This window comes from Bubalus bubalis, chromosome 3, assembly GCF_019923935.1.
Source record: "Bubalus bubalis isolate 160015118507 breed Murrah chromosome 3, NDDB_SH_1, whole genome shotgun sequence".
In the NCBI taxonomy this organism is placed as follows: Eukaryota; Metazoa; Chordata; class Mammalia; order Artiodactyla; family Bovidae; genus Bubalus; species Bubalus bubalis.
The window spans coordinates 146493843-146507463 of record NC_059159.1 but is presented as its reverse complement, the minus strand read 5'-3'; the positions used below and the strand labels follow the sequence as shown (position 1 = coordinate 146507463).

General features: G+C 52.2%; 1 protein-coding gene across 2 annotated transcripts in view; it reads right to left on the bottom strand.

The window, feature by feature from the left end:
• Window positions 1-13332, bottom strand: part of PHF2 (PHD finger protein 2) — a 91590-nt gene extending 78258 nt beyond the window's left edge. For both annotated transcript variants that reach the window (XM_044940302.2, XM_025282082.3), the window contains exon 1: window positions 13171-13332. In XM_044940302.2, the coding sequence (XP_044796237.1) occupies window positions 13171-13268 (98 nt within the window). In that variant the 5' untranslated portion in view covers window positions 13269-13332. The remainder of the gene's footprint in view (window positions 1-13170) is intronic.
• Between the last annotated feature and the right edge of the window lie 289 nt (window positions 13333-13621).

Sequence of the window (13621 nt, the reverse complement as noted above, 5' to 3'; positions counted from 1 at the left end):
TCCCAGAGCATCAGCAGGGAAGTGACAAGGACACAACCAGGCCCAGCTCTGCCATCCCTCAGGCCTCTAGTGACCAGCTCTGGGGTGGCAGGGGGTGTTGAAGTTAGGCTGGATCCAGATCCACCATTCCAACAAGGGACCTCGGGGAGCTGGCTAGGCCTCCTAGGTGATAGAGGCTCTGCGGACAGGGCAGGAGGGCAGGCAGAGAGGGGAGGCTCCAGAAGGACAACCCAGCAGCGGGCAGGCTTCTACCAGAACAGCATCAGGCCACCTCCTACTGACCCCAGAAACTCAAGGCCAGTTGGTCACAGGCTCCCACTGCAGATAGGCAGCCCAACCACAAGGCGAATAGGGGCTCACAGTCATCACTCACTGAAGTCACAGAGGATAAAGGGCTTCCAGCACTCAAACGTGTGCTTCTTAGCACTGGAGGCAGGGGGCCTTCCCAAGGGCAGAACCAACCAAGAGGGTTCCAGCCCATCTGTGGGAATGCCCCAGGGTCTGGAAAGAGCTTCATTTTTTGTTTGCAAAAGAGAGGGCTGGACCAAATGCTCCCTGGGACACCCCCACTCGCACACCCTACTCCAATGGTGTGTCCAGAGGGCAGGAGCCATTGAAGTGTCTGGATGGTGGTAACATTGGTCCCCAAGGCAGAGCACAAGGGTTGGGGAGCGGCCACTCTTTCAGTCAGCTTTTCAGAGGGGAGGTGCAAAAGACCACCCTAATTACATCTTTCTTTTCCAAAGAGTAGTTTGAAATCTAATAAAACAAAACAAGTCTGAGATCTAGAAGAAACTGTGAAAGGGGAGCAGCACCATCATCCTTAATGGCAGCCTTTGTGATCAGGACCACGTGGAATACAGCCCATGTCTTTGCTGCAGGGACCACCATGGGGCTGCTGAGTGATGCCCAGCTCTCTCAGAGGATCACAGACAGCCCCAAGAGCAGTTAGAGTGCCCATGTTGGGGCTGGGGACCCAGGTTTAGGGGTGTGTGAAGGTGCCACAAGGAAGTCACACAAGCCGGAGACATGGTTCCTCAAAGGTACACAAACTCTGGAGGGTCTTCAGTGTCAGGATCAGAGGACAAAGGGATCTGAGAGGCCACGACAAGGCACGCAAGGCCTCCAGCAAACCTGGTTCTGTGGGGAGGACCAGGAGTTGGGAGTGTATGGCAATGGAACAACATGAACTCCTGCTCTGTGACCAGGGTAGGGCAGTGATGTGAGACGCTAACAATCAGGGAAACTAAGCCAGAGTATGCACAAACTCAACCAAGGCTGCAAATTTTCTACAAACCTAAAACAAGTCTAAAATAAAAGTTCTTAAAGAAATAAAAGCAAATGAGGCTGACCTCACAATAAGACTCAAAAGGAAAGGAGAGGTGGCAGGGGGTGCTTCCCTGGTGGCTCAATGGCAGAGAATCCACCTGCCAGTGAAGGAGACATGGGTTCGATCCCTGATCCAGGAAAAACTCACATGCCACAGAGCAATTAAGCCTGTGCATCACAACTATTGAGCCTGTGCTCTGGAGCCCGGGAGCCAAACAACTAAAGTCCGCACGCCCTAGAGCCTGTGCTCCGCAGTAAGAGAAGCCACGTAATGGGAAGCCCATGCACTGAAACTGGTGAGCAGCCCCTGCTCGCTGCGACTAGAGAACAGCCTTCGCAGCAACAAAGGCCTAGCACAGCAAAATAAATAAATAAAATTACTTTAAAAAGGAAGGGAGAGAGGATATTTAGCAAACAAGTGAGCTTTCACCCTCTGCCAGTCCTAAAGGTTTGCAGGGGCTCAGAGTACTACTGGAGCAGGAGGAGGGAGAGCATGGGAGTGACACCCATCCCACCCTGCCCTGACGCAACAGAAGAAGGCTGCCTCTCATTTTACTTCTCAGATTCAATCTGCTCTCTTTGTCTTTATTAGAAAGCATCAGGGCCATTTCCAAAATCCTACAACTGCAGGGCAAAAAGAATTTAAAAGTGAGTTAATAACTAGACAACTAGAAACTGAAGTAATAATGTATGAAAACTGCACTCTAAAACCACAGTGAGATAAACAAGTTTTCACCTTCTAGACAGAGTTGACAAAAAAAAATCAAAAAGTTCAGAAAATGTGTTGCTAGTGTGTAGAGAAATCTGCACAACCTATCTGGCAATTTTAAAACCTATAATGCATTCCCCTTCAACTCAGCAGCCTTATATCTTGGGATTTATCCAACAGATAAAGTTGTACATGTGACCACATAACTGTATGTACCAGGATGCTCCCTGCGCAAAACTGCAGTTGCTACAGATGAGAAGAAAGCTTAACGCCAACCAGGACCTAGGAGTCAGGAAAATGCATCCCTGAGCGCAGACGGCACAACGGAGCCCTCTGTGAGACCCCTGTCCCAGGCAGAACCGTGCCCGCAGCATGCGCCTATGCGCCTGTGTGCCTGAGGAAAGGGAGGGGGGCGGCTGTGCCACACAAACGCTGTATAAACAGAAATCTCCCTGGAGCTTTTCCTAAAGAGCTGCAATCGAGTTGGTTCTGGAGAGAAGATAACTTTTCACTACCGATTCCTTCGCACTCCTTTTTAAAAAGCCAGGTCCTAGTATTCCACTTGCAAATTTGTTCAAATAACTATTTTTAAGCGAATAAATGCAGTTATTCCTATCACAATAAACATAAAAAAAGAAAAGGGGTCAGAAGCTCCATTTTCCACCCAACAAAAGTGAATATGTTTCTGCAGATGTTCAGTCACCTCTTCTCCTCCACCAGGGACAACTGTATCTCCCGAAGGACATCAGCCTATGCCTAGAGGCACTTTTGCTGAGGGGCGGTCACAACTGAGGTCACAACTGAGGGGCGGTGCTCCTGGATTAGTAGGCAGAGGCCAGGGTTGCTCCATATCCCGCAAAGAACTTTCTGGTCCCAGTGTCCACAGAGCCCCACTGGAGAGATCCTGCTTTAACGTGCATGGTATATTTCCCCAGACAGTCCAGCCTAGGGCCAATTTCAATTATCAAAAAGTTTTTTCTCAAATTGAATGCAGATCTGTCCGCCTCTTTCTCCAAGCTTCAATCCAGCACTTGGTTTTTTCACAGCCCTGAGGCTGGGACGGCTACTCTGCAGAAGGATCAGGCAGGGCTGCATCTCTGGACCTCGGCCGCTAAGCGCCAGGAGGAGCAGAGCCACATGGTGCTCTCTGGTCCCACCAACACCCACCTTCTATTCCAGAGCGTCACACTGTCTGTGGAGCAAAGGAAAGGAACCACATGCCCTGGGAAGCTGGAGAAGGGGACCAGATGGGCAGGACTGGGACATGGTGCAGGGTCTGGGAAAGTACAGCTTTTGAGGCAACCTAGGTACAAGGTCTTCAGAGCCCTAGTCCCACACCTAGCTGTGGCCCAGTGAAGTGAGAGGATATAATACAACATGGCCCCTAGACTCACAAAGATGCCCCACCCCCACTTAGTGAGTCACTCCCAGGTTCACCTGTCCACCTCCACTTCTGGAGCCAGGGACCAAAATGCAAATACCTGATGCTTACACACTGGGCAGGGGGCAGGGGTTCTGGCAGACAGGGGCCCAGGATTCTGAGAGGGATGCTGGAGAGGTCCGGGGCAGTACCAGGATAGGACAGGGGTTGGCTACATAAGTACCCAAACTGGGATCAAAAGGTCACCATGACAACAGGGTATCATGAGAACCACAAGACCGAACAGCAGCTAAGACTTTCACCCTCCAACAGCACGGGTGAAGCAGTGCCTGCCAGACTTTGAACTTGCCAAGGGGAAGGCAGGATGGCAAAGCCCCACGTGCCACTTATCAGCCAGTGACCCAGGCTGGCTGCTGGCTCTCTCCAAGCCAGATTCTCCTAAGCAGACCCAAGTGTGGTGCCCTCGGGAAGCTGCTGGAAGAACAAGGGGATGACAGAAAGTATCTTGCTGGGAGCAATGAGGCATCACCACCCCCAGGCACCCCCTTTTTTATGAGCAATAACTCCAAAACAGCTGGGAGATTAGCCATAGTTATCTTAAATTTCCAGGAAAGAGATTCCATAAGTACCAACAAAGGCAACTAACCCTGGAGTTTTGCAAATGTCAGCAGAAGGATGTTTAGTGAGAACCCATCCGAGCTCTGATGCACACCCCGTGTTGCTTCACAGGCTGTCATGCGATCTCCCTCCGCACAGGGTCTGGGGAGTCCTCTTGGGGAGCTCACTGCACACCTCCCTGGGCCTTGTTCATCTGGGAGGCAGACTGGATCAGGCTGCAGTTTTCTTGATTGTCCCAGGATGCCCAGAGTCATACTGCACAGGGCCCCAGGCCTCAGCCTCTTCTGCAGGAGATGGGGGCTGAACACCTATACCTGTGTCATCTCTCCAGGTGACAGCAAGTCAGCCCAGGAGGGTGGTGAGATGGAGCCTGGGCAGGGAAGGGCCTATGTGCCCCCACTGTTCCCAGAAAGCACTTTCTCACTCCCCTTCCAGCCCAACTTTGCTGGAATTCACATCCAGACTCTGATCTGGGGGCAGTTCTTAGGGGCTGGATAAAATGAGAGGCAAAGTCACAAAGTTACAAAAAGATTTTCAAGTATCAGAGTCCATGTAGCTGGGCTGATCATGCATCAGTCTGGGATTACCAGCGTTAAGTCTGGCTGTCCCAGGGGGAGGCATCTATGAGCTCAGACCTGGCCCCAGGGCAGTCTCCAAGGCCTATCCAGCCACTCACACTTATCCAGCACCATGGGACCTGTGCCCAGCCCATGCTGTGTAGAGCACAAGAAATGAGTTCCACTCTGCACTTCTATGTGAAGCAGAAAACGGCACCCTACTGGAGGGACCCAGACCCAGATGCACCCAGCCAGACTGTGCCCAAAGTTTCCTGGGCAAGCAGCCTACCCCAGCATAAGGCTCATGGTTTAGTCAGCAGCTTGCACTACCATCCCAGGAGCTTATTCGCTACCCTCACGCGCTGCTCAGCCCAAGGAGCAGGGCTGACCCAACCCACAGCTTCACAACTGCTGGGAACTCTCGCCTTCTGGGGTCCCAGGCACTGAACCTTGTCATTAACATCAATGAAGGGGCATTGGTAGAGGGAGCTGCTGTCATCCCAGCCTATCATGTGTAGTGTTGACCTCAGAGAGCTGATCTTTCTAGCCTCAGCTTGCTTGCCTCTCAATCAGAAAGGCCCACCACCACCAAGCACTCAGAGGCAGTGGGAAGGTCAGCAAGGCCACATACACTACAAGCCCAGCAGCAAGCCCTGACTACTCAGTTGTAACTTCCTTAACGGTCACCATAAAGGATACAGAGACCTGCATGGCAATCCCCAGACAACACAAGAAGCACCCCCACCACATGTGTATGAAAAATGCCTAACCCAGGATGTGACAGAGGGAAGGCTCAATGAACACTTAAGATTAAAAAGGAAAGTAGCACTCCTCCCTGGGCATGCAGACACTCTGGACACATGACATCCAAAGGCGAGCAGCTGAGCATGTGCATACCTCAGCACCTGCACCCAAGCATGTCTGGTTCAGGAAATTTCACTGCCACATGTTAAAAGGTGATTTAAAAAAAAAAATTAAAATGTGTAAAAGCGCTAGCAACAAACAATACAAAAAAGATATTACAGAAACAATCCTACTTACAGTTGCATCCAAGAGGATGGGGTACCTAAGAATAAACTTAATCAAGAAATTTAAAACTTGTACACTGAAAACTACAAAAAATTGCTGAAAGTAATCAGGGAATACCTAAATCTAAATAAATGGAAAGACACCCCATGCTCATACATCAGAAGATATAATACTAAGATGTCAATACTACCCAAAGCAATCGACAGATTCAACGCAATCCCTGTCAAAATTCCAAAAGCCCTGTTTGCAGAAATGGAGAAGCCAATTCTCAAATTTATATGGAATTTGCAAGGAGTCCCAAAATTTCAAAAAAAAATTTTTTAAAAGAACAAGGTTGGAAGTCTCCCACTTCCAAATTACTACAAAGCTACAGTAACCAAAACAGTGTGGTGCTAGCAGGAGGACAGACACACAGACCAGTGGAATGGAAGAGAGTACAGAATTAAATCCTCGTGGATATGGTCAAACAATTTTCAGCAAGGCCACCAAGACTTTCATAGGGAAAAAATAGTCTTTCCAACAAGTGGCTCTGGGACAACTGGACACCCACATGCAAACAAATGATGTTGGATCCCTATTTCAAATCATATATAAAAATCAACTGACAATGAGTCAAAAACTAAATATAAGAGCTAAAACTGTAAAACTCTTAGAAGAAATCAAAGGGGTAAATCTTCATGACCTCCAGATCTGGCAATGGATTCTTAGATATAACACCAAAAGCACAAGCAACAGAAGAAAAAGACAAATTAGACTTCACCAAAATTAAAAATATTTGTGCATCAGTGGGCATTAACACAGAAGTGAAAAGACAACCCATCGAATGGAAAACACGTGCAAATTTTGTATCTGATAAGGGTCTATTGTCCAGAATATATAAAGAACTCTTAAAATTAAAAAAAAATAAATTCAAATGGGCAACCTGTTTCAACAGACATTTCTCCAAAGAAGATATGTAAATGGACAAGTGCATGAGAACATATTCAACATCATCAGCCATTATGGAAATGCAAACCAAAATCATAATGAGATACCACCTCTCACCCACTAGGATGCCCATAATTTTAAAAATAGAAAACAACGTGTTGGTAAGGATGAAGAGAAATCAGATTGCTCCCACATTGATGGTAAGAATGTAAAATGGTGCAGCTGCTGTGGAAAAACAGTTTGCTGGTTACTCAAAAAGTTAAACATAGACTAGTCATATGACCCAGCAATTCCCTAAACAATTGAAAACAAGTCTTCAAACAAATATTTGTACACAAATGTTCACAGCACCGCTACTGACAATAGCCATAGGTGGAAAAAGCCCAAATAACCCTAAACAGATGAATGTATATACAAACTGTGGTATATCCTTACAGTGGAGTATTATTCAGCCATAAAAAATCAACGAAGTTTTGATACACACCACAATGTGGATGATCCTAAAAGTACATTATGCTAAGTGAAAGAAGACAGACACAGAAGATTACATATAGTATGATTCCATCTATATGAAATGTCCAGAATAGATAAACCCATAGGGACAGGAAATAGATGGGAGGTTGTCCAGGACTGACGGGAGGAGGAATGGGGAAGTTGTCTAATGGGTTTTCTTTTGGGGTGATAAAAATGTTCACAACCTAGACAGAGGTGACAGCCGCGAAATGTCCTGAATGTACTAAATGCTATTCACCGTGCACTAGGGGCTTCCCTTGTAGCTCAGTCAGTAAAGAATCTGCCTGCAGTGCAGGAGACCCGGGTTCAATCCCTGGGTTGGGAAGATACCCTGGAGAAGGAAATGGCAACCCACTCCAGTATCCTTGCTTGGAAAATCTCATGGACAGAGGAGCCTAGTGGGCTGCAGTCCATGGGGTCGCAAAGAGCTGGGCACAACTGAGTGACTAAAACTTATAAAACAGTTAATTTCATGGTATGTGAATTTCACCCTAATTTTTAAAAAAGGATGAAAGGCTTGTTTCTCCATTTGCCTGGACAAACACCACAACGACCTTCAGTTCTTATGCTTAGAGGCAAAGCCAGTCACTGGCTGGAATTCTAACTACGTTTGTCTACAGATGACCCAACACTTTGGGGGGAAGTGAAGAGACCCTGTACCCTAAACCACAGGGCCAAGACCCATTCCAAAGAGCGCTGTTAGCCTCACCACCAAGCCAAAAAGCTGAGAACTGAGACAGACAGGAGTAGGGAATGGAGCCGGAGTGAGACATGGAGGCAAGGTGCAGAGATGGAGACATGGCTCTAAGTGGGAGGCCAGGGGGCTGCTGGGTACACCTGAGACACCAAGGGTGCTGCAGAGAGCCCAGCTTCCCTACCTGCCACCGGATGTGGCCTTTCTGCTGCGAAGATATCTCTATCCACACTGCATTTTCAAACCCATGGACAGGTATGGAGTTTTCAGCACACTTGAGCCAGAATATGCCAAATGCCACTTCTGCCCCCACCCCTGGCAGAGATGCGTACACCAGCAGTGGGTGAGGAGACAAGGGCCCTCTCTCTCTGCTAGAAATGGGAGGCCAAGGTGGCCCGCCTGGCCCACCACCATCCAATAAAAAAGGATGATTGGGAACTAATCCTGACACCACAAAGGCCAGACAGAGCGTGAGCCCTGCAGTGCTACTAGTCACATCAGTCACTTAACAGCTTTGCTTGACCCACACCGGAATCTTAGCAGTTGGATTCTTCTAGCATACTTTGTTGTGGAACATTATTTTCTGGCCAACACTCCCTCCTAACAGCAAAACTTCTCATTATTTTGGAAAAAGGCCCTGCACGTGGCCAGGGGCCATGATCACAGAGGTGAGGGGACGGACCCACAGATGGTACTGAGTGTGGCAGGGTCCGCTTCAAGTATCCCAAACTTTGCCCGAACTCAGGCCATCTGCAGCCGCACCTAAGCCCAAGAGGCCCCAAACAAATGCAGGCTGCAGTGCAGAGGCTCACATCAAGTATGCTTCCAGGCCAATATTTTCAACAAAAGCAAACATTCTGGTGATTACCATGAGCTCCAAGTGGCTTCCTTTGAGTTTCATCTCATTTGGAAAGGATCGATGGACAGGGGATATCTGTTCTGCCCTCTATAATTTGGCAGGACATTCCCCCAACCTCTTCTGGAACTTCTTAAGCTCATTCAGTGAGAATTCTTCATTTTAAAATGACAAATCATTATTCCTAACCACGTCAAACATGCCACAACTCGGTCGCCATGTGAATGGCACTTCCCACTATATTAAGGGATCTCACATTAGAAGATTTGTCAGCTCTGCTCTCCCAGATTGCGGCACTGAGGCCTGAGCCCTGGCAAGCCCTTCTTTCTCTCCAAGTGCACACAGTTCGCTGGCCAACAGAGCCAGCCACCATCCCACTCGTGGTACTGAGCAGCCATGAGGGCCAAGGACCCAGGAAGAGGATCTGCCCTAAAAAGCTTAAGGCTGGGTGGGGTGAAAGAAATGGCAAAAGCCCACAAAGGCCAACCAGTCCTGGGGAGGATGGGCACAGAGATAGGGCCCTGGCGAGGAAGGCACGTGGAGTCCAGATGGCAGGACAAACGCAGGAATCAGAGGGGATCTATACCAGGCAAGTCTTGCCAGCCCACCTTAGAGTACCTGTAGAATTCAACCCCTTCTCCCCACCCCAGTCCTCACCCCAGGTCCTGCCTGTCCCCTCTCATCTGGGCAGGGACTCCTGTCCCCGTCCTCTTCCCCAGCTACGTGCACAGCATCCAGAGGATCCCTGTCAAGTCCTCAGTCCCCTCCTACCACTGCTCTGCTCAGTGCCCCAGAGTGGTTCCTGTCTTCAGCCACACCTGCAGGCTGTCCCTGATGCACCTCCCTGCCCCACACAGTGCTTCCTTCAGCTCTGAAACACTCCCCAGGCTGGGATGGAACTCCCAGCCCACAAGTTTGACTCCCACAGAAGAAAACCTGTAAGAGGCAAGGGGATCTGCCTTCTTACCCCAGGAAACCACAAAGCTAGCACTGCACCCCACACAGAACACGCACCCCATGGTACTTGCTGAGGAATAAATGGAACTTCCGCCTCTAAAGGACTGGCACAGCACCTCAGCTTTCAAACTCTTTAAAATCAACTTTACTGATTATGCTTCCAAAAACCCTTCAAGCTCAATACAACAGGAATTTAACAAGGGTCAGGAAGCTTCAGGATCTCTGATATTTCAACAGAATCATTTCTGTTTTCCACAGAGACTCTTCACATCAAGATGATGAAAAGGTGAGATGTCCAGGTCACTCCCTAGAGCTACTTACTGGTCTAGAGTCAGACGACTTGCCAAAGGTAGACACACAGGGTCTGGCAGGAGGCACAAGCATGAGAAGCCCCCCATCTCTTGGCCCCCGTTTCTGGCTCTGTGGCACCCCAGTTGAGGAGGAAGGTTCCCAATGCCTGAGCAGTGCCATATCTGCTCAGACAGGTAAGACAGCTCTGAGGACACCCAGCCACAAAATCCATCCCTTCCTAGTCAATCAATTTCCAGGTGACACTGCAGTGGGTGCAAGGAAGGCAGATTGGGTTGACAAGTTATCCTAGCCCCCGGAGTGACCAGTCATGGTCAAGACAGAGTGGAACACAAGCTCCTGCCTTCCTGGCTGCCCAAGTACCAGCTCGGTCCAGCAGAAAGACTGCCGCAGAGAATGCCAGAAGGGGTAGTCAGGGTTCTCCAGGCTTCCTGCCAGGGTGGACACATCCTGGGAGCAGGTTCTTCCCCTATGGAAGGAGACTGCCCCAACCATTATCTCAGCCGGCACTGCTACTGGAGTCCTACCAGCAAAGAGCTGGCCACTGGGAGGGAAAGTAACTTCAGAGACCCCCTTCCAATCCATCCAAAGAGGGGTTCATTGCAGGGATGTGAAGGGTCACAGGTGGAACAAGAGGGAGCCTGTTACTTTCAGTTATGTTTATTTTTACAAGTACTGTCTACAGCAAGTTATACTAATGTTCTATTTCAGGGAATGATACGAAGTTTCCTTGGAACAGAAAGATTCAGGAGAGTAAGGAGACACCAGAGTGAAATGCAATGTGGGGTCCTGGAACTAAATAAATCTGCCCAAGGCCTGAAGTTTGGTTAGCAGTGCGGCCCCAGTGCTTCTGCCTGTTTCTATGTTTGCAACATAATTTGATAAGATGTTAACTTCAGGGGAGGCAGGGTGTGGGGTACAGGGAAACTGTACCTTTTTTTGTAACTCTTCAAATTCTCTCAACACAAAAAGTTACAAAGTATTCAAACTTTTAGAAAGTGAGTTGAGATGGTTGAATATGAAGTGAACAACAGTACAGATGGTACATGAATCTGAAAAGAGTAGAGGGTCATCCAACCAGGAATATCTGGAGATTTGGAAACATTGTGGATCATGTCATACACCTTTCTGTCACAGTGGAGAAGGGTCATGACAGGAGAGGTGGGAGGTTTGCCCAGGGGTGTGAGGGCCGCATATAGCCTTGTCCAGCCTCGCCAACAATGGTCCCAAACTCTGACCCTGTGTTCTCCCAACACAGCACCTCCCCTGAGCCACTCAGGGGACTAAGCACTACAGGAGGTGCTCTGGCCCCTCAGGGTTCACTCACTTCTGTAAAGGACCGTTGATTACACACAGAGAAGATGTGCCCCATGGCACGAGGGAAGCACAGCCCCTTTCAGACCGTAGGGTGACCCCACATAGGTGGAAACTAATCTGTGCTGGTCAAATGATCTGTGTGTATATCAGATTAAATCAAAGACTTCAAATGAGAAAAAAGAAATAAAGAGAGAAGACTTCCCCAAAACATCCCCTTTGAGGTGTCAGGGCGCATCTTTCTCCCTGTCTCTACCTAAGCCAATTCAATAAATGCCACCATCCCAGCCCTCAGCCCCTTTCCCCTGCTCGCTCTCATTCCCAGGTCTCTCCCTACCCCCTCTGCTCCTCCCACTCACTACGCCCCTTCTCAAAGTCCAGCTCAGAACTGGCTTTGCCTGCCCAACTCAAAGGAGGGAAGCCAGGCAAGGGTCCTCCCAGGCCCTCACAGTCCTCCAGCCCGGGCACCTTGGGCAGGCTTGCAGGCCCTGGGTAGGGGTAGGGGAGGAGGGAGAGGTCTCACCACTTTAAGGGCACTCCCGGCCAGCTTCTCAGCATCTCTGGACCTGAGGAGCCATGAACGATCATATGGCAGCTCTCACCCTTGATCCAGCCATGAACTCTGAGAGGATGCCAACTGGTGGGTGTGCATAGCAGCACTGTTCTGGGCAGACCCCAATGCCCATACTCCAGCCTCCACTGCTCTGCAGGGTCTCCACAGTCCTGGGAAGGCAGCCCAGGAGCCCCACGATCTCATTGGGAGTTCCTATCCCATGGAGTCTCAGCCCTCCTCACTGGTGTCCCTGGCACAGGCACTGAGCTAGGACTCAGGCTTGGCACTGACCAACCTAAGCAAGCCCTGTCACATCTGGCTGCCTAGCCCCACACATGCAAACTGTCAGAAGTAGATAGCACAACCTACCTTTAAGGGCCACTCGCCCATCCACAGTTAAAACCGGGGTGGGGGGTGAGGGGCTCATCTCTCTGGAAGTTGAGGGACCACTTACCAGCACACACACAGTCTCCTGCCCCCAGCCCTGCTCCTGCTGGGTCTAAGACTGGAGCTAGGAGGGCACACTACCCTGGCCAGCCTCTGGCGGTTCCGCTGAGGCCCAAACACAGAAGAACCTGTTGGAGCAGTTTGGGCACCAGGATCACCTCCTCTTCCTCCTCCGCCACTTACTTCTGGGTGGGAAGGGGCCTCTGGCTTTTGAAAACTCGGCACAGGGCCAGGTCATGGTCACGGGCAAAGGCCAAGCTTCACCTCCCCCCACCCCATCTTCCTCTGAGAGCAGAAGGTCAAGTCAAAACCAGGGTGGGCCTGTGTCTGGAACACAGAGGAAGGGAACGGGGAAACGTGACGGCCAAAGAGGAGGCGGCAAAGCCACAACACCCAGACAGACCCACCATTCTGTCACCCACACGCCTGCCGGGGATGTGCAGGCCGGCCGGGTCCAGGAGCCCCGCTGGGGCCGGGCAGGGGTCCCTGCCTCCCGGACAAGGTGCCGGAGCTCCGGGCTGCGGCGGAGGGTGGGCGCGCCGCCGCCACCTGGCCGGGCCCCACGTCCGTCCCAGCCCCGCCGGCGTCCGAGCCCGCCACTCGCGCGTCTCCCGGGCCCGCGCGGGGAAAGTTCCTGCAACTTCGCGGGGGAGGCGCCGGGCCTGGGCCTCGGGAGCCCGGCCTCCGCGGGCCCGCTGTCAGGCGGTCCGGCCTGCTCGGCGCCCCAACTTCCCGGCCCGGCCCCCGCCCGCCGCCCCCCGCGGACCCGCTTTGTGCGCGGCGGCGGTGAGGGGCGCCCGACCGGCCCCGGCCCCCGGCCCCCGCCCCGGGCACAAAAGGGCGCGCGGCCGGCGGGAGGCGGCGGGCGGGGGCCTGCAGGGCGCTCACCGGACCGGGCCGGGGCCGGGGGCCGGGGGCCTGGGGCCCGGGGGCCGGGGATCGGGGCCAGGGCCGGGGCCGGGCGGCTGCGCGCTCACCTGCCGTGGAACCAGTCCTTGCAGGCGTCGCACTCGATCATGAAGCGGGTAACGTCGTAGGGGAGCCGGCAGACGCAGTACACGGGCACCGTCGCCATGTTCGCGCGCCGCCCGCCCGCCCCTCGGCCCGCGCTGCGCTCCCGGGTCGGGCCGGGCGGGCCGGGCCGGGCGGGGGCCGGGGCCGGGGCCGGGGCCGGAGCCGGGGCCGGGGACGGGGCCGGGGGCGCACGACAGCCCGCGCGCACCCGGCCGGCGCGTCCACACAAAGCGGGGCGCGCGGTGCAGGGCCGCGCCGGGAGCCGCCCGCCGGCCCGCGGGGCGCAGGGCGCGAGTGTGCGCGGGGAGCGGGCCGCGCGCGGGACACAAAAGGGAATGGACGCGCGGGGGCGGCGGGCGGGGAGCCGCGGCCCCACCGAAGGGACCCCCGGCCGCCGAGCGGCCTCTACGTCAG